Source organism: Myiozetetes cayanensis, unplaced genomic scaffold, assembly GCF_022539395.1.
Source record: "Myiozetetes cayanensis isolate MyiCay16 unplaced genomic scaffold, myiCay2020 scf1, whole genome shotgun sequence".
NCBI lineage: Eukaryota > Metazoa > Chordata > Aves > Passeriformes > Tyrannidae > Myiozetetes > Myiozetetes cayanensis.
The window spans coordinates 94,428,341-94,449,885 of NW_026086604.1; the positions used below are offsets into that span (position 1 = coordinate 94,428,341).

General features: G+C 41.5%; 1 protein-coding gene across 2 annotated transcripts in view; it reads left to right on the top strand.

Moving 5' to 3' along the window:
- The first annotated feature begins 1,001 nt into the window (after positions 1 to 1,001).
- RAMP3 (receptor activity modifying protein 3) overlaps positions 1,002 to 21,545 on the top strand; it is a 44,568-nt gene continuing 24,024 nt past the window's right edge. Inside the window, exons 1-2 of one of the 2 annotated variants that reach the window (XM_050324595.1) lie at positions 1,002 to 1,169; positions 18,984 to 19,013. In XM_050324595.1, the coding sequence (XP_050180552.1) occupies positions 1,118 to 1,169; positions 18,984 to 19,013 (82 nt within the window). In that variant the 5' untranslated portion in view covers positions 1,002 to 1,117. Of the gene's footprint in view, positions 1,170 to 2,431; positions 2,451 to 18,983; positions 19,014 to 21,545 lie in introns of those variants that run through there. The other variant, XM_050324602.1, reaches the window with a different exon arrangement.

A 21,545-nucleotide genomic window follows, 5' to 3' on the forward strand; every position in this document is an offset into this window, starting at 1 on the left:
ATAATTCTGACCTGGGGTCCCACTCTCCAAAAGTTTGGAAGCACTGTGCTATGCAAGTATACTAAGTCAATGGGAACAACCTGACTAATACATAAAAATACTCTTTGCTCTTATGTATGGCTTGAAAATCTCTTTTGAAATTTTAAGGTTTTTGGTACATTTGACCTTTAATAATGGCAGTGATTTAATGTTCTAGTGAAAGGCAGTTATTGGTTGAGTGTCCGTGTACCTAGAAAAACACTCTGGCTCTTTATTACTGAGCAGTACAATTATTTTTAGGTAAGAAAAGCCTTCTTTAGCAGCCTCTCAGTCTGGTGTTTCTTGATGGAGATGCTAATTTCCTAGAGAGAGAGCTCCAGGAACACAGACTTTAAATATTGATGAAAATCAGTAGCTGTACTATTCTCTGAAAAGAGCCATGCAAAGATGAAATGGCAACATAAAAACACATTAAACATCTTCTTAGAGCTCCAAGCTGCTCTGGGTCTGTGTGAGGTCAGGCCATCTCACTGCCCACGTTCAGCCGTAAATATTGAGCATGCTAACATGTCAGTGCCGTGCAAGCCAAACTGAAAGGGCTGCAGGTGGACTAACACAGGTGTCCCTTCAGCCCCTCATGCCTTCACCCTCAATGGTCAGGATTTTGTAACAGGAGGGGAGAGGCTGCTGTGGCTCCCAGGGCAGGAGGTGAGGAGTCACTGAACCCCTTGGACACTGAGGACCAGAACCTTTCCTGTGCGGGCTAGGTGTCTACTCCCCAAACACCCACCCATGGAAGCGGCATCCTCGCCGGGGCTTTTGGAGGAGCTGGAGGCATCCCACTCTCCCCCCCCCCGTCTGCCTGCACACGCAAACACAACACTCACACGTGCACGCTCCCGCCTATCCAGCCTCGCCCGCCCCTCCCGGCCCGGCCGCCGGGTCCGCCCCCCCGGCGTTGGGAGCACCCGGAGGCGGGGGAGCTGCTCCCCTCCGCCCCGCTCCCGCCCGAGGCTGGACGCCGAGGCACGAAGAGGAGCCTTCCCGGCGGGGGTGGGGGCTGAAGCGGGGTTGGTTCCTGCTCGGCTGCGGACCGGCTACTCCATGCAGGCTCCGTTCCTCGCGGCCCCTCGCCGGGATGGAGGCGCAGGGCTGCCGCCGGCGGCAGCTTCCCGTCCTGCTGCTATGGGGTGAGTGCCTGGGGCGACTGGCCGAGGGGGACCTTGCCGCTACCGCGCCGGGACACCGGCGGCTGCCGCCCCGGGAGCGGCCGAGCATCTTCGCGTGTGCGCGGTCCCGGCGGGCGGTGGTTTCTCCCGGGGCGTGGGGCTGAAGTTCGGGAGGCGTGTGAGCGCCCCCACTATTGGTAGAGCATCCCTTTGGGAGGGGGGTTTCTCCGGGAGTCCCTTGCCGGTGGATCGGGAGGCTGCGGGTACTGCTTTCCCGCCGGAGCTCTCCATTCATCCCGAGCAGAGCGGCGGCTTCGCGGCAGGAGCGTTTCGGCAGCGCCAGCCGGGCGCGGCGGGGCCCCCGGTCCCCTCTAGCATCGCACTGACGGCAGCCTCCCATCGCCGGGGGGAGCCCCTAAACACGGCACAGGGCGCTCAGGCCCCAGAAAAAATGGTATCAAAAACTTCTAGCGTTGGTCGGACTTTCAGATCCCACATGGGTTTTGGGGAGGTGTGTTTGGCCGATGCGGAAGGTTTTCTGCTGCAGACTTAGGGCTGATTCCTTATAGAGTAACAAGCAGGCGGTCATCAAGCACAGGTATAATTTAGATCTTTCACTTAAGGTAGCTCTGCTGCTAGAAAAACTATTTTATTGTTCCTTAGCACGTAGCTTGTTTTAGGATTCTCAGATTTAATGTGTTGCAGTCAGATCAAAAGTTGCAGGGAGAAGTAAGTTGTGATCTTCACTCAACAGAATACCCAGAGACATAGTTAATTCTCTGAGAGTCACACTTAAGGGAGAATAAAGTCAGGTCCGTTATCTTTAGAAGGTGTATCCGAGGACTTTATAACTTTGTTTGCACCTTTATGCCACTTCCAAAGTACAAAGGTGGTAAACACTGGACATCTTTCTATGAAAAGATGTCCAAATAAATGGATAGTTGTATCGACAGTATTCAGTAGCATCATCTTTACCTGGTCTGTCAAAAGGATCACGTGTCAAATACATGATTCTCTGTGGCTTAAGGATTGCCTACATCTTACCTTAGTCACTCAAGAGTTTGTTATTTCCCAGCTGAAAAGGAATAAAAATATGGACAACATCTGTCTTGACATGAGAAAGATTTATGTGATCTTGAACTTAGGGAATCAGGCAGTAATCTTTTTGTATGGGGACACATCCTGATGTTGCTGTAACTTTTGCAAAGCAAAATTGCTCACTGGAGATTTATTTTCAGAGATTAAGTGGAGTGAGGGGCAGTGTCCCTGTGGCTCAGAACATTTTTCACCAGAGAGGCAAAGGTAAATCAATTGTGCTGGACATTGTTGACTGTGTTAGTTCCTTTCACATGCGGGAAAAAAAAAAAAAAAAAAAAGAAAAAAGGGTATCTGATAATGCATTGCTTTTGCCTGAAATTGGAAAGGGTAGATATAATCAGAAATTAATGATATGAGACTGATTTCCAAGGAGGAAAAGCCCTCCAAGTTCTATGATGCGAAATTGAGTTTCTTAATAAGGAAAGCCTTAAGTGGTGGAAAACTAAATTTCTTCCTTGAGTAATACAAACACACTTTTAATATCAGTTATTTTGGAAGGATTTTTATTTTATTTGAATGACCATTCCTAATGGCTTCTTTTGACTAACCCGTGACCTCTCTCATTAAGGTAAAGCTCTTGCCAGGATTCCTCAGTGTTAGCTCACTGACTGCAGTGGAAGTCCATCTGGGTGGGGATCATAACTGTACTTCTGTAACCTCAGACCACTGCTTTCTCTATCTTTCTACCTAGGACTGTTGACACATTATCATTACGTAGAACTATCCCTTGTGTTGTCCTTCCTTAGCAAGGATGGCAAAAAAGGCAATGTGTTCACTCAGGGATTATAAGAGAAGTTGGATTTGCTGTGTGTGTGGGAGGGGTATCTGTGTGGAGGGTAAAGAATGCGTGAACTGAGGTACCTGGTACACAGGCACGTGGTCGGTTCTGTTTTCCCTGTGAAGTGCTGATAACATCCAGAATGGGATGAGGTACAGAGCTGGAAATTTCAGCTGTCAGGTGAAATCCACTACTTTGCTTAGCAGATTTGTAGATAGAGGACACCTACTAACTGTGGAATCTAAGCACCTCAGAAATAGTGATGTATTTACCCTCATACCAGATTCTCTTATTCTACTTTGTGTATGTGAACTGAGGCAAGGAGCAACTTAAGGGCTTGACCAAGGCTTTTAAAAGACTAAGTAGGTTTTTTTACACAAGTCATTGTTTTGGCATCTCTGTCCAAATGTTTGCTCCTTCATTCTTTATGAAACGCCTGCATTTCAGTAGTACTATTTGTATTTGAGTTGAAAGATGCTAACAGAGTAAAGCTGGGTGTTTTCTAAAATTCTAGAGTAATGTTTCTCAGTATATGTGTATAAACCCATATCAAGAGAGATGGTATGATTCTTATCTGGAGGAGTTTTCCAATGCAGATTTCAAAGATTGTAGTTTTTTGTGTTTTATAATTCTACAGTGTTAAACAAGTCAGAGGTGAGCATTTTGGTCAGAGGTGAGCAACTGGATAGTTGGACATTTGAAAACAGAGCCGGTCCCAGTTACATTTCTGCTTTTTTTTTAAAGACTTTACCTCATTCTGCAAACAATAATGAAAAAACTGTGTATTAAAGTCCAGATTCTGAGCTCCCCTTGTGTGCAACATAGCATGTGTAACTCCTGGAGAGTTCAGATTCCAATGAGGAAAAAAAAAAACAAACAGCAAACAATTTTAGTGGGTAAAGTTTGAAAACTAAATCAAGGGGTTTTTTTTCATTATTTTCTTATGAATATATCATGCTGTTCTGCAGCTGCAAAGGGTGGAACAAAGAAAGGGAATACTGTCATAGGAGTTCTGAATTTAATAGACCCAGGCGAGTGTGCATGTAGAACAAATAAACCTTTGCAAAGCAGTACATCTGATTCTGAGACAGACCACAGAGTTCTAACAAAAACACTTCTCAAAAAAACAATGCTTCATTTTCTAAAGACATGATTCTCAACACTAGGCAAGCAGGAAGACGGGCAGCAGACCCCACCAACATCCATCCTGAAAGCAGAGCATCTAGTATAAATGCAACCTCTGTTAGAACTTGGTGTTGGATCCAGACATTCTTCCCACCATCCTTCACCCTGTTTGTGTCTCCTGATTCTTTTATTTGGCAATGGGTTGCCCTTTTCATGAGTTCTGCGCTTGCAACAGGAGATAGGTTCATACCACCTGCCCTTGACAGGGTGAACGGCAGGATTTCCTGGTTTCGATTGTCTCTGTGACGGTAAGTGGACGGCAAGTGGGAGCACAGAGGATCGAATGCCATCTCCAGCTGTCTTGGTCCCAGGTCCCAGGAGGAATGGCACTCCATGTTTGAAGGTAATTCCAAGTTGAAAATGTGGAGGAAGAAGAGAGGCTTTTTGAACCTGATTTACACCAATGAGATCTAATCCTTGCTCTTAACTTAGTAAGATCTCCCTACCTGCACAGTAGTTAAGGTTTTAAATACCTTTGGTGTCGCAGGGCTTTGCTTTTAGGTTTATTTTAGTCAAACCTGTGATGCATATCATCAGAGGCTGTGAAGATAAAAGTCTACATTGAGGTAGATAGTACTGCTATAGGGGCAGATACACACATACTACATGATTTTAAGGAAACGATTTTGAGCATGATTTAGTTCTCTCAAAGAGAACTATGGCAGATTTTGTCAATTGAATTGTGTTTAAACATTGAAGCACCAGCAGTTTTTGTATGGTTCATGTTTCAGTTTCCCCCACGTCTATACTGATAATAGATATGATTCGTGGCTTGAATTGGAGACAAATGAGTCAAATTCCAGTTTTCCTTACCAAGGAAAAAAAATGCAGTGAGTGGTCTATTACAAAACACCACTTGCTACCATCTATATTGGCTATTGAAATTAGTGCTTGAGAAACACACATGAAGAAAGCAAACTGTGCTCTCCTAGGGTTCGTGGAGAGATTAATTTTCACAAACATAATGAAACGTGTTTTAATTCACACCTTTTTAGTTTAGCGAAAGCTGTCACATGAACCATTTTATTTCAGAATAAAATTGTAGAAATGTATTATTGTGTGTTTTATGAAAACAGGCTGTGCTTTTTTCTAAAATCAGAGTCTCTTCACAGTCAGTCTTGCATTGAGATAAACTGGAGAACATAAGCAGAAAAAACCCTTTTTTTAATGTGACTGTATATGTAGAACAATCTAAAATCTGGTTGAAGAATGCTTGGGTCATGTGTGGGAATGATGCGTGGGTATGAGGAAAGAAAGGAGTAGCAAAGTGGAATAGGAGAAAGCTGCTTATTCACATGTTTTTAGGCTTAATTTCCCTTCATATGTTGTCTTTCCTGAAACCAGTCTGAAAAGAGGAGACAGCTTCATTCCTCACTAAAAACCTTAAAAGAAAATGCGATGGCACTGTTAGATGGTTTGAAGGTTAGAGAGAGTCCCAGCCTTTGTCTTTGGAGCAGCTTGACATGATCTACTGTATTGTCTTGAACAAGTGGCATATGTGCATAACAGCTGGTGGCCTCAGTTTATCTCCAGGAATACAGAATTTTGCTTGTATGTAGCCAGATTGATGGCCTACTCTAGGTGGGATGTCACTTGTTACACCTGTTGCTCTGAGCCAGGGAGACTCTCATCTGAAGAGGACAATGTGATAGACACTACTGGGCCCCTAGCACAGCTCTGGGTTGCAAAAGCACGTCTTATTTGCATTTAACCAGATTAAGCTGAGTAAGCAAAGGACTATGCAGAAGCATCAGGCCTGCAATAAAGCATCTGTCTTACTTTCACACCCTAATAAATGTGACTAATTTGCCCTTATTTTATAGAGCATTATCTGGAAAAAAAAATTCTGTGAGCAGTGTGAGAATAAATACTATAATTCATGTTGGTCAGTAATGACTGTCACTTCTTGCAAGAATTTAGTTTTGTTTCCAAATGTCACAAGTGACATATTTCTTTTGCATCCCTTTGTGTGCAGAGAGATTGATCCTAGAGATTATTATCAAATATTACTGCATTGTTCTTGTCTCAAAATACATAGTTTAAGATTTGACACAGTATGAAGCCTTTGATCTGTGTGGCCCTCTTGCCTTTAGCAGAAGGGAAAAGAGGTTTCACACCCATAGGGTATTGGGAAGAGATGGGAGGATACTGGGACAGTAAATGGCACCTTATAGAAGTTGTTCAACTGCTCATCAATAGGACAGAAAGCCCGTGTTGCTTCCGAGTCTTAAGCACTTGAACTTTAGCTTTGGTCTTTACTCTTCTCTTTTGCTCACCCTCTGTACACTGGAGGTTGTTATCAGGGCTGTGAGGAAGATGTCCTCTTGATGTGGAGATGTGAAGGCCACAGCGGGTGCTTGCAGTTGGTCTCATCACCTGAAGAGACTTGGCTCTCTCTGTGATACCCAGACACATATTCTGTAGCTTTGGAGTGGAGGTGGCCCTTTGCTATCTCAGCCTTCGCATCAGGGCATTGCTGTCTGGTAGCCACATGGGGCTGTGGAACAGATTCCCTCTTCGTGTTTGTTTTCGGCAAGTGGCTACAAATGTAGTGCTGTCCTTTCACATCTCTTTGAGTTCTTGGGCTGTTCCTGTTTTACTCCTCAAGGGTCTCCCTGTACCAAGAACATGTCCAATTTAATAGTAAAAGAGGTTTCTTTAAAGGTACTTAACAATGTGTCTTGTAATCTTTCAATGATAGAGCATTAGGCTTATGTGTTCAAGTGAAACAGGAAAAATAAATTTGTTCTGGCTTTCAGTGAGATGCTCAAACCTTGTATTTCCACAGTCATCAATTGTCATTCAGTATGTGGGGACTCTCCTCTACTTTTTTTTTTTTTTTTTTTTTTTTTAGAAAAACAGATAAATATGTAGTTTTTTACAAGCTAAATACTAGAGGCTAACTCAAAATCAGAACTTAGTGTATCATATTAAAAAATAATATAAATCTCTTATTTTTGACCCATGGAGCTAGACTAGATTTGCATTCAGGGAAGCTAACGTTTGCCATTAGTAAATATGGCTGCTGAACATATTTCCAGGTGTATGTTCGGGGTGTGAATTTCTTGCCATGAAACACTTAGTGATGCACAATGAAATAATGATAGTGTTGCCTGAATAACCATCGGTCCAGTTTCTGTCAAACTGGCTCCAGTGTAGACTAGAAACAGCAAAGAAGTCAGACAAATACATAGGAAAGGTCAAAGGAAAATTATGCTCCTCTTTTTGCATTTTAAGATTTTTGGAAAGAAATGTTAGTGCTGTTTTCTGGGATTTAATTATTTTAAAAAATGGGGAGGGGAATCTCTGTCTGTGTAGTAATGTGACATTTTGGACCTGCTGTTTACAGTGGCTTCTAGTTAAAGTAGTTTCTGACTCATCTTTCTGGTGGAGCCATACAGAACAGGTGGAATGTGCATTGCAACACTATAAGGATACTTGATCCTATACTGCTGTTGCATGCTGAATATGCCTGAGCAGTATTTAGGTTTTTTCCTCCCAGCTACTTCATATTTTATCATTCAATTAATTATGTATTTTAAAAAACAAACAAACAAACTTGTCAAAGAAATAAAAAGTGTTGGTAGGAACAATCTCACATAAACATGTCCTATAGGAAATGGGGGATTCTCCATCACTTGCAGTCCCAAAATTTACAGTGGAAATGTTTATGAGGAATAGCTGTCTTTTGAGTAGACATTATTGGCTTTGTACAGAAATTATTTTAAGACCTTCTTTACCTTGTGCTACAAAAGATCTGGATGATGTGAGGGATTCCTTCTGGCCTCAGAGTGCAACACTCCACAGCTGTATAAATAAATTAAGCTGTTTATAAGTTCATGAGTAAAAGAATTGTTTATGCCTTTGCAAAACTAGAGGGAGGGGAGTACTCATTCTTATCTACTACTCCCCTTTCTACTTATTTCTTGCATGACTCCAGAATCCTGAGGAGGATTTTACTCAGGCTTTAGGAGAAAAAGTTGGCCCCAGTGTGGGAGTAAAGTCATGGAAAATTTCAGCCCAAGAATGTTTCTGAGACTGCGAAAGCAGGGAGATTTAGGTAAACTGTTTTACAGGTTCTCTGGTAGTGATAGCGCTACACAAACCCTGATGTTCTATAGTATAGATCAACAGAGAATAACCAATATTGTTCAGTTGAACCCCCCACTGGCCAAGGCCAAGCCTGTCAGTGATGGTGGCAGCGCCTCTGGAATTGCACTGTTAAGATGGGGAAAAACTTGCTACGCAACGGCAGCAGTAAGAGAGGAGGAACACTTGAGAGAAGCGTCTCTGGTTAGTGAAGGAGCGAAAGGTGGTGCTTCAGGTGCTGGAGCTCAGATTCCTGTTCAGCCCATGGTGAAAACCATGGTGAGGCAGCTGTGATCCTGCAGCCCGTGGAGGTTCATGGGAGAGCAGGGATCCTGCTCATGGAGGGTCCCATACCAAAACATGTGGATGCCCAAAGGATTTTGTGACCCCATATGAGGTTCACACTGAAGCAGGGTCCTGGCAGGACATAAAACCTTGTGGAAGGACCCACGTTGGAGCAGTTAATGTAGAACTGCAGCCCATGGGAAGGACTCACATTGGAGAATTTTGTGGAGGACTGTCTCTCATGAGAGGGACTCCATGCTGGAGCAGGGGCAGAGTGTGAGACGTCCTCCCCCCTGAGGAGGAAGGAGTGACAGAGCCAACGTGTGATGAACTGACTGCAGCCTCCATTCCCCATGCCCCTGCATTGCTTGGGGAGGAGGGAGATAGAGAAATTGGGGGTGAAGTTGAGCTTGGGAAGAAGGGAGAGATAGGGGGAATGTGTTCTAAGATTCAGTTTTATTCTTCATTACCTTACTCTGATTTTAATGGGCAGTAAATTAAATTAATTTTGCCAAGTTGAGTCTGTTTTGCCCATGATGGTAGTTATTAAGTGATTTCTCCCTGTCCTTATCTTGACTAATGAGCCTTTCACCATATTCTCTCTCCCCCCATCCAGCTGAGGAGGGGAGTGGTAGAGCAGCTTGATGGGGAACTTGATGGTCAGCCATCCCAGAGCTCAAAAATATGCAGATCTGAAGATCTTAGGAGCCTAGTCTTCAGGGCTGATCATCTTCACTCTTTCAGACTCGTGACACAAATAGTGATAAATAATTTCTTCATGCCCTAGCAATTCTCTTAGCTTAGGAAGAAATAGAGGATAGCATTTTTCTGTTAGGCTGTTTCTGGTTTTCCATACTTGTTAGCTGACATATTCTAGCACATCTTAATTTTTTCATGTAAGTGTAAACACTACTCAATTGCTGTTGCTGAAATGTCTTTTGGTCTTGGGCTGGTTAAGAACACATCATACTTTCAAAATTTTTCTTAGTCTAATACTGAAATGAAAGAAAAACAGGATAGAAATTAGTAATGATTGGAAGAAAACTTGGAATTTAAAAGTTTTAGTGCCTTCTTACAGTAACAATGGTATACATAAAGTAAGTTTTTATGGAGCCATTACTACTAATGCTTTGTTTCCATTACACAGGAGTAGTTGCAGTCAACTTCCAGTACAGTGTTAACACATGAAGGTAGTAGATGGTGGAGAGAAGAAAGAGAAGTTTAAATCTTTCATATCATCTTACTCCTTTAGTGACACATGCCATTTGAAAAAGAAAACAAAAGAACTCTGTTAAAAAGCATTAAATGAAAGTAAAACAAAAAGTGCAAACTGAGAAGCACTGGGTTCTGCATGAGCAGCCAGCTGTGCCCTGCCTTACTGGCTGAGCAGTGTGCGTTGGAGGCAGATACCTGGGAATTTGTGCTTCTCTGAGGTTCAGTTCTGGTCCTCAGATCCACGGAGAGGAATGATTTACTGCAGTAGCTTGACCTAAGTAATTTCCTGTACCAGAATCTGCTGCTTTGCAGTTTCCTATGTGAATATACATCCAGAAGAAATTGTGGTGTGCAGGGATCATGCTGCCGTACTGTGCTGGCAAGGATCTGTTTCAGTGTTTATTCATTGGACGAAGGATGTTGTGAAGAGCCACTCACACCTGCTGTGAGCAGGTGCATAAATGTGTAGGTAGACACGTGCAGCTCTGAAGTTTTGTCAGTATTTTATTGTTCTTCATGGCAATATGTCATTTAAAATACTCTGATCATGTAGGTATCCAGAGTTCTGGAGCCCTGATAGTGAAGCTGGACTACTGAAGAAAACTATATGAATAGCCAAGCCAACTTTTTACTTCATGGTAGGCATAGAATTCGCAGAAAACATGACTTCACTGGAATTATGTTGATGTAATACTTTGACATAATATTGTAACAGCATTAGGAGTCTGTGAGAGCGCTACATGCATCAGCAAGAGAAGATGGATATGCGGGGTGGGGATTTTTGTTGTCTAGTCAGAAAAAGAAAAAAAAGAAAAAAATTTCCCAGGCCTTCTATAATAGTAGTGTCTTGATTTAAATGTTCTGCTTGTCAAGGGAAGAAGGAACTTTTAGTGTCTTCAAGTATTCCATGGTTTTAAAGACTTCCTCAGGAGGGAGTGTGCAGTGACCCTTGTCTGTGAAACCTTTATAGGTCATTTCCCCTTCTCAAGGTTATTTAAAAAAAATAATTGCTTGACTTCATTTTCAGACTACTCCACAGGAGCAAACTGGAGTCCTTACTGACCTTGACAGACTAGTGTTTTACGTGCTTTCACAGGTGGTTAGGTATGGAGTAAAGTCAGCATTGTGCTGACCTTTTTATAGGAAAACCTTATGTCACATCACATTTTGTTTTTGTGTTTTCCTGCCTTTTTGACTGATGATAGGCAGTTGAGTTACAATAACAAGCAGCCATCAGATCAAATATGTGTTTCCAGGTGATCAGTGGTACAGTGTCAGACTGAGGTCCTGGATGCGGGTGGCCAACTTCAGGGGCTGTCACGCTTCTGATGTGGTCAGGGGTGCATGTGCCTCTCAACAGTAATTGCAAGCTATCTCACTTTTGGGGGGGGGGGGAACGAATCTGAACTATACTGCCTCATTAGTTGATGTACCTTTCCCATAAATCGCACAGCTGACACATTTCACAGTTATCTTCTGGGCAGAGAGATCATGTTCTTCAGTTGCTTTGGTAACGTTTTCTGAGAGGAGGTAGTGGTGAAACAGAGGTCATGGCACTAGACTGCTGCTGGCTCACACTGTAGATAAGAGTGATACTGGTTCCTGCTTGTGACCTTAGACAGATTTCTTACTAGTTCTGTCATTGTTTCCATAGCTCATTTAAAATGGAGACCTCAGCAATGGTACCTCACAAGGCTATAATAAATCTGAAGGGGGTGAAAAAAAGATTTTGCACTTTCAGTTGCTAGGTATATTTGTCTGTAATCATAAATTATGAAGAGCTGTGATCTGGTTGTTTTAGACATTTACATTTATGTGGCAACTACAGTATGCCAAGACTTGGAAGATCAGGTCTTGCAGACAGAAGTTAGATGAAAACATAGAGTACAAAGCCTTTGGAAGGCCTGTACATTGTAAATAACAGTCTTGGCCTTATGTTCTGGGTAACACACACACAAGTGGATTCAGTGAATTTGAGTTTGTTAGGAAAGCTGTTGCACTTTGCTGGCTATAGATACCTCCCAATGCATGTAGTCCTCTGGAACTCTCTTCCAGACACCTTAAATCATAGAGTTGTAGACTACCCTGAGTTGGAAGGGACCCACAAGGATCACTGAAGTCCAACTCTTGGCTCTGCACAGGACATCAGCAGGAATCCCATCGTGTGGCTGAGGATGTTGTCCAAATGCTTCTTGAACTCAGATGGGCTTGGTGCAGTGACCGCTTCCCCAGGGAGCCTGTTACAGTACCCAGCCACCCTGTGGGTGAAGAAGCTTTTTCTAATATACAACTTAAACCTCCCCTGACGCAGCTTCGTGCCATTCTCTCAGGTCCTGTCACTGGTCACCAGAGATAAGCAGAGTTCCTGCTCCTGCACTTCCCTGCATGAAGAAGTTATAGACCACAATGCAGTCTCTCCGCAGTCTCCTCCAGGCTGAACAAGCCAGGTAGTCTCAGCAGCTCATCATATGGCTTCCCCTCTACACCCTTCACCGTCTGGACTTCAGCACCCTTTCCCATGGCATTCTCCTGGAAAAGCTGGCAACCCACAGCTTGGACGGGTGCACTCTTTGCTGGGTTAAGAACTTGCTGGATGGCCGGGCCCAAAGAGTGGTGGTGAAGAGTGCTGCATCTGGTATCTGGTCATTAGTGGTGTCCCCCAGAGATCAGTATTGGGTCCAGTTCCTATTCAATGTATTAATAATCTGGATGAGGGGATCGAGTCTGCACTTAGTAAATTTGCACATGACACCAAGTTGGGTGCACGTGTCAGTCTGGGGTAGGGCAAGAGGGCTCTGCAGAAGAACCTGGACAGGCTGGACGGGTGGGCCAAGTCCAATTGTTTGAGGTTCAACAGGGCCAAGTGCCGGGTCCTGCACTTTGTCCACAACAACCCCATGCAGTGCTACAGACTGGGGACAGAGTGGATGGAGAGTGGCCCAGTGGAGAAGGACCTGGGTGTGCTGATTGACAGCTGCTGAACATGAGCCAGCAGTGTGCCCAGCTGGCCAAGATGACCAATGGCATCCTAGCCTGAATTAGAAACAGTGGGACCAGCAGGACTAGGGAAGCAATTCTCCCCCTCTGCATGGTACTGGTTAGGCTGCACCTCAAGTACTGTGTCCAGTTCTGAGCCCGTCACTTCAAGAAAGACATTGAGATGTGGAGCGTGTCCAGAGAAGGGCAGTGTTGCTGGTGAATGGTTTAGAGAGTCATATGAGGAGTGGCTAAGGGAGCTGGGGCTGTTTAGCCTGGAGGAGAGGAGGCTCAGGGGTGACCTGATCACTTTCTACAACTACTTGAAATGAGATTGTAGCAAGGTGGGGATCTGTCTCTTCTTCCAGGCAACTAGTGACAGGATGAGTGGATATAGTCTTAAGCTGTGCCAGAGGAGGTTCAGGATGGACATTAGGAAGAGTTTCTTCACAGAAAGGGTGGTTAGACATTGGAATGAGTTGGCCAGGGAGATGGTGGAGTCACCTGGAGGTGTTTAAGGAAAGACTGGATGTGGCATTTAGTGTCATGGTCTAATTGACAAGGTGGTGTTTGGTCATAGGTTTGACTCGATGATCTCAGAGGTCTTTTCTTCTAATCTGATTGATTCTGTGATCTTTGTAGCCCTCCTATGGATGCTCTCTAAGAGCTTTGTTTTCCTCATGTTGTGGCACTCAAAACTGCACACAGTTTTGAGGTGAGGCCACACCAGCATAGCGTAGAGCAGGACAATCACTTTCCTTGACTGTCTGGTGATGCTGTGCTGGTTGCTGAATGTTGTCTTTAAATAGTTTCTAATGCCACAGATTTCTTTCTAGTCTAAAAACAAATGTTCTCATCTTGCTCTTCAGTTTTACTCCCTGGAAGGATGAATCTCTAGTCTAGGATCACATTTGTGTATACCACTTCTGTAAAAGTGTGAAGAGAGTTTACTTAAAGCTGTTGATTCTGCTGTTGGAATATTTAGTTGATCCACTGTCGGAAAGTCAGTGGCTGTATTTTATATTTCAGTTACACAGTGCTTTATCAAAAACATGGCAGGACAGAAAAGAGTTGAAGAAAACATTGTTACATTTCAGACTGAGTCACACAACTTCCAGTACAATACATATCTTAGTGTACAGCTAAGTAATCTCCTCCACAAGTCTGTTGCTGAACTGGTATAGTTAATTTGATTATTTATTTAATAAATTAATATATCTTAATAGATAAATTAATATTCATTAACAGATAAATAAATATTTTATTTAAAATACTGGACATATGTTTATTTAAATAAAATATACTTGTTTCAAACAAAGTAGCAAAAAACCTATCCAACACTTCTTGAAGTAGACATAGACTGTTCAGAAATTGTGGAGCAATATTTATATGCTGCCAGCAGTGATTTAAGAACTTTGAAAGCAATATAATGGACAATAATTTGTATTGCTGCTCTGAAAAATTCCCTGTTGAAGCATAAGTTCAGAGTAACGGTCACATTTCTTTGCAGTTACTGGAAACCTGAGGAACTCCGAACCAACATGGGTCTGAACAGTTGATGCTCTCAGTAATTCCCTGTTAATTTACACCAATGAAATGAAAAGGGTTCAGTTGTTTTCTTTCATGCTTTTCTAACTCTGCGGGAAGAAGACTCTAATGTCCAAAATTGTTAACTGTCTGAAATTACCTTAACAATTCAAAAGCAATAATGTAGTGCCTCAAACTGTGATAAAATACAGCACTGAACTGCACTTTTAGTTTTGGATATTACATTTCCATGACTATATATGCGTGTTCTGTGCAGTTGACACAGGGGAATAAAAGGAATATTAAAAAGGATTCAGCATCAAAGAAGGAGGTAATGCAAAGCTGAGTTCTGCGTTGTGCTAGCTCTCTAGATAACTTCTTGGATGTAGGGACAGATCAGTGCACTCTGCCAGCAGGATTACCCTGCCCTTGCCACTCCATGTGCTGAGGCATGTTTTTTCCTGGGTGAATTTTGAATGAAAATATAGCACTTTTTTTAAGTACTATATTTATTGCAAACTTCTGTTTATTCCCAGCATCCTTCCTTTGTGTTGAGTTCCTGTCATTGCCTGTCTCTGTGAACTTCAGTTGCCTCATTTCCTTGTCTGCTTTCACACTGTGATGGTGTTCTTCCATTCTGTCCCTGTTCCACTCCTCTTACGAAGTGTCAAAAGGACAGTCAATAGCTGAGAACAAAAGATGACCTTCTGAGGCATACATATTGTAGAGAGAGTTATTTAAAGGCTGGCAGGTGAGACTTCGGTTTTTGTACCAATAGCATTATTTTTCCTTTCTGTACTTTTATAGCAGCCTCTAAACCAGAACCTTTCTGGGCTTTCCCATCAAGTTTCAGGATTTCTTAGCCTGTTCAAAGTCTGTGGTGTGTTGGCCACATACATTTGACTTGACCTCAATAGAGGACTTTTAGAGAAGGCTTTGAAAGGCAACCATGCAACACTTCTGTTAGCTCATCTTTTCCTTCTATATGCAGGCAGACCCTAGTGAAATGAGGCTCATCAAGCTTGTCATGCCCAGGAAACAGATAATAAAGAAACCCTACTCCAATTGTAACCAGGATGCCCCTTGACACTGTGTGAGAGCATAGGAGAAGTGATTTCCATGGAAATTCCTTATGCATTAGATACCCTGAAGTGTCTGTGCATTCCTGCCAGAACACCTGTAATGGAATAACTTGGGATTTACATAAAAGATTAGTGAGTTTAACATGATCTTTAATAGCACCTCTGCAGCAGGTAACTTTATTTAACATTTAAATACCTGGAGAAGCATTACACTTCTGTAAAATTAACTTGCTCAGTATTGAAAATCAGGTGTATTAAAAAAAGCGCTATTGATCAGGTAAGAGCAAAATGATATCAATAGAGTATTAATCTCTCACCTGTGTTTCCAGTGTATCATAGGTGCATGGCGGCAGAGCAGCAGTTGCCATTTCAAACTGTAGTTTTTGTTGCTTTCATGAACTGTGCTACTATCATTGAAACTTTAGGTTCTGGAGAGAGACAGCTGCCTGTTTAGTACATAACTTCCAATAGAGATCTGATGTCCTGATGTAGTTAAAGATTAGATGATGGTAATTGGCAGGATTGTCTTTACAAAGAGATACAGAAGTAGCCTCTTGATGTGAAGTTTAACTTGAGGTCATTATATGTTCTTTTTTTTTCTTATGAAAATTATAACTGAAAGAAAAGAGGTTTTGAATCAGACTTCACAACTTTCAAAGAATATACACAGGATTATACAGCTGTAATTGCTAGTGAAAAGTGCTTACAGCAGTTTTGTCTGGTAAAATAAGAATTATTCTGAGAAAGTATAGGAGCCACACAAACATCTTACTATCCTGTCAGTAATAGCAGCATCTTGAAGAAATGTTCAGGCAAGGGAAAATTATAACATTTCCCTCGTATATACTTACACAAGATTCTTAGAATTATTCTTAAAACGTGCTTAGAGTAATGTGCAGTAGGAAGAACGTACAGCAATTCATATGCTGCTCCAGATTTATAAAGTAGTTACAAGACAGACATTCAGTGCTACTTTGAAGCCTCAGGGAAAAATACCAGTGAATAATGACAGTATAGGAGAAAAATAAACATTGAGAAATATTTTTCCATTCCTCAGAAAAAGTTTATATAGTTGAAAAAATTACAGGGCAGTTACCCTGTCATGTATCCCAACTGTGAATTTACATACTGCTGTGAATCTCATTCTTAACTCCCTTTCTAGTGTCAGAAGAATGTATTTTTACAAAAGGAGAGTACAGAGTAGATAATAAGAGGCTGTAGTGAAAGTCTAGGAACAGATTTTTTATTTTTTCATATACAAGATTTTGAAGCAGGTTGTTAATAGGAAACTAGTGGTTTTTTCCCTCAGTTTTCTTATTTTCTATTACTCTCTCCTGTTTTGATTATCTTTTGTTTTTCTGTCCAAAAGCCCTTAACACCTATTTTTTCTTGTCTTTCATTTGATGATACTTTCCTTCACCTCTTGCTCTGGCTCTATCTAACTTGGTTGGTTTCTTTGCATCTGATTTGGCTTTTACTAGGGGCTTTTACATGCCACTATGGTGTATGGAGAAAAAGAAAATTAAAGGCCATTTCTGTGATCCCTGATTGACATGATTTAGCCTGCAGGCAGCTTGTACAGTTAAACTGAACCTCCTTTTCTTTCCGTGAATGTGGGTTCAGGTAGGAGTGTATGGCAACTGTTTTATTTTGGGATCATGGCAACACCGTCCAACACTGTGACCCATTTTACTTCCTCTGTGTATCTTCTAATGAGATGTGATGGCATCAGCCTTTCAAGAAATAAGAGCTGCTGGAAAGGTCATACTTTTTGTGTAAACTATCATGACATGCTACGGTCTCCTGATTAAATCTTTGTTATGAGTTGAATATCACAGAACAAAGAAAATAGAGAGGTGGCACATGGTGGTCTGAATTGTTGTTTTACACTTCTCTGAAGGTATCCGGAGCCTTCTGATTGAGTATAGTTGTAAAATACCCTGTGTTCCTTTGTTATGGTCAAAAAACTGCAAAAAGCACATTTTCCTATGAGCAGGAGGATTTGTGAGCCCTAACCTGTACGCCTTTGTTCAGGTTTAGGTTTGTCACAGCTTCCCTTGCCGACACTTAGGGAAATGTGGTTCTTTCTAGTTGTAAACCCTGTTTTATTTGTCTTGCTGTGGTCTTGTGAAGATTACTGCAGCAATAATAATGAAAATCTAGAGCACAGTGATAGAAATCGATAAAATTGGAGGTGCAGTATGTGCTCTTCAAAGAGAGCAACTGGGGTAACTGTATACGCCTAGACTGTTTCCTGAGAATGGGTGGGTTTGGCTTCGTCACAGTGTGTGCTTTTAATTTGATCTTCAGTCTTCTGTGGTTAATGCACATTTTCAAGAAAAACCTACCCAGGGAATCAAGTGTATTTATAACAGCTAATAGCATGGGAAAAAAAGTGCTCTATTTGTGAAAGAGATACTGCTGTCAGAGTGTATAATGGAGTTTCATCTCTATGTGTTTGGATGCAATGCAGTTTTCCGATGTGTGGATTCTTGCTCTTCGCAGTACATTCTGGCTCATTGGTACCTAAGAGATTAATGCTCCTCTGGATTAAAAATTATGCTCCTTAGAAGGATCTGAATTCTTCTTCCATGCATGTACCCAATAATTTGCAGTTAACGCAGCTGACAGCCTGGAACATCCCAGAGGGGTCCCTCACAGTCATGGTCAGTGAGATTGGTACTGATATTCTGCTACATATATCCTGCTTCATTTTACTTTTACATAAAAAAGGAGCAGGAGGCAGCAATCTGTGTGAAATCACTCATTTAATTTCTGATGCAAGGCTAACACTGTAAAATTGTCAGCAGTTTTTTTTTCAGTGGGACATCAAAAAGAATTGAAGCCACATCCCTCTTTGCTGTTATGTACAAAATCCTAAGTGTGGCTGGGGCTGTGCAAACACAGTGGGCTTCTGTTGATTTAATCTATCTGGATATCCTGCGAATAGCTAATCAGAAGCCTTCTCCTCTTGGCATAGTCTGTGTTTCTGTTTGGATGCTCTTCTGACATACCTATGCTAGTCTGACATCTGCATGAGAAGCTTACAGGTTTTGAACATAATGTTTGTCAAAATGTGTGACTTTATTGTGCAAAAGGTAGAGACTGTGAAACACATCATTACATTTCTAAATGAAGAAAGCACGCATTTATTATTGTTTGCTTAATTTTAATAGCAAAAGGATTTTTTTTTTTTGCTCTACATGTTAGAATGTGTTTACCTATGTTTTGAGTAAATGTGTTACCTTCTCCAACTTTTTCACCTTCAAGAAACTTAAAGTACAATTTCCCTATCCCTAATCATTAATGTTGGAAACTGTAGGAAGGAGAGTGGTGTGATCAGACCCATTACAGGTCTGAGTGACTTCGCCATTTAAAGGACAGATTAAAAAGAATTTAAAAACATAATATTCTCTAAATGTTCATTATTCTATTCAGACATTTTCTTTCATAAAACTGAAACTAATGTTTGAATGAGCAATTTGAATATTCTTTTGAAACCTAAATTATGCTCAAGTCTACTTGTATCTGCATTAATTCTTTTATATGATAGTGTGGAGGTATCTAATTCATCTCTCTTTTTTTTTTTCCCCTCTTTAGTTAATGGTCTAATGACGCTTGGATTTGCAGGTGAGCTTTACTTCAAAAATTCAGACTTCTGTTTTGTTAGTGGCCACCACTGCATAAGCACTTCCATCCTATCTCATCTCAATTAATCAAATGTCATGCATTTTTTACAACTGGTCTTGCCCATTGGCTCCCAGAGAGTGTTGTAGTGTTTTGTAAAGGTCATTCTCAATAGGGATGGTTAAACTTCAGAATTATTCGTGATTTTGAACCCCACTGGTCAGGGATTTAGACAGAAACTCTTATGTTGTCAGATTGCTGTCAGATTACTCAGTTTTTTTCTATAACCCTGCAAAATATTGAAGTTTTATTAAAGAGAGACAACCGAAAGTACCAAGGCCATGGCAAATCCGTTTAAACACCCTGCTGGGAAGGGGCTGGAGCAAATTTTCAGCACACATGACATAGAGGAGGAGGAACTCATATTCTGTTGGATTTATAGGGTTATAAATCAAATGATTGCTGGCTGTTTAGAATACTCTGCCAGGAAAGGCAGCTTTACTTAACTTTTGTCAAAGCATCAATGCAGGATTTAAATTGCCAGCTGTGCAATATTTGTATCTGGTTTTGAATTTTACACAGCTTTAGTTGTTCATCTGCAGATCTAACTGTGGAAAGTATAACTTGTAACTGGTGCAGCTGCTAGATGAATTGGCTGGAATGCTTAAATAGGCAGGATCCATGCTATCATGTTAACTACCTAAGGACAGAATTATGCTACGTGTTTGGTAATTTCCACCATTTCTGTCACTGGTGATTAATTATAGTTCTGACTTTTTGCTGACATGGATGAAGGCTTCACATTAGCTTTAAGAGCACTGACAATCAGATATGGCATGGGAGGTAGGATTAGGTCTAGAGAGTTAGCTGTACACCTGGGGAAGATTTGTGTAGACTTAAGGTCTCAGGTGCAGCACGGGCTGTCCCCTTGTGGGCCTGCTGCTCTTGGAAAATATGTGGAGGCATCACAGAGACAGTGACTACCCCAGCTAAGGAGTTAGCTGCTATAGCTGGAATTAAATTCAAGGTACTCTCCTGCCCAGGCTCAAAAGGAGCAATCTCCTTCATGGGTGAAACAATGTGCACTCAAGCCTGTTTTACAAACATGTGCCCCATTTTCAGTGAAGATGTTCAGAGTTTCTGATTGATGGCTGGGTTATGATGTGAAGCCTGAAACATCATCTTGCATTGGATTTTTTTTTTTTTCTAAATAGAAAGGAATGGTGCCATAAGGACTGCTCCTTCCTTCTCATCAAGCAAAGTCTTGCACGGTTTGACTGCAGTTCATCCGACAGCGTGTTTGAATGTTACCACACCAAAATTAGAACCACTAGCTCTTTTCAGCAATGAAATATAGCTTTCAAAGTAACTAATACAAGGAAAAGAAATAACTCCTCTCACTGGTCTAAATAGGTTCTCAGTGAAAACGTAGGTTCAGAAGAAAAAGGAACAAGATCTGATTCCACTTAGACTTCTTTTTTCTTAGGATTAAGTGGTTTGTTCTTCTTAGCTTTATTCTTGAAAAAAGCCATTCCTTCAGAGTTCTCAGGGGGATTACCATATATACAGGTTTTGTTAGTGTTGCAGTTTTGTTCAGTAAATCCATTTCTCAGATATATGCTGCTGTGAAGAGAAGAAATTACACTGGGTTTTTTCCCCGACTAATTTAATTTAGACATTTGTATGTTTATATACATATACATATATTTACTTAATTTTTAATGTTGTACAAAATATATGCATTTTTTATACAGAACACTCAAAATAGTGACATCTATAAAAGTAAAGCAAGACATACTTAAGGATATAATCAAAACAAAATGTTTCAGCCTTATCAAAATCAAATACATTAGTCTGAATAGATTTTTTTTTCAGAATTTCACTTTTATAAGAAATATTAAAATACTGGTTTTGTCTTCCAGTGCAGTCATGCGCTGGGTGAGAAAAACCTTTGGCCTTGACTAAATATTGTGGAGTTGCCATTACTGGTTGAAAAAGTTACAGGCTTGCTCAAGCTAAGGTTAACTCTTTCTTTGCAAGTAGCTGTATTCTGCAATTTCTACTGATAATAGTACATAATTCGTAGTCGTAGAATCTATGATCATTGAGTCCAGCCATTAACCTAACACTGCCAACTCACCACTAAAGCATGTCCCTTAGTGCTGCATCTACACGTCTTTGAAATACCCCCAGGCATTATGACTCAACCACCTCCCTTGGTAGCCTATTCCTGTCCTTTTGGTGAAGAAATTTTTCCTAATATCCAATCTAAACCTTACCTGGCACAACTTGAGGCTGTTTCCTCTTTTCTGTCACTTGTTACATGGGAGAAGAGACCGACCCCCACCTGGCTACAACCTCCTTTCAAGTAGGTGTAGAGAGTGATAAGGTCTTCCCTGAGCCTCCTTTTCTCCAGGCTAAACAAGCCCAGCTCCCTCAGCCTCTCCTCATAAGACTTGATCTCTAGACAATTCCTTTAGTGGATGTACTAAACAAAAGGTTGTGACTGTGAAAATTCAAGCCCTTTACCTGGTT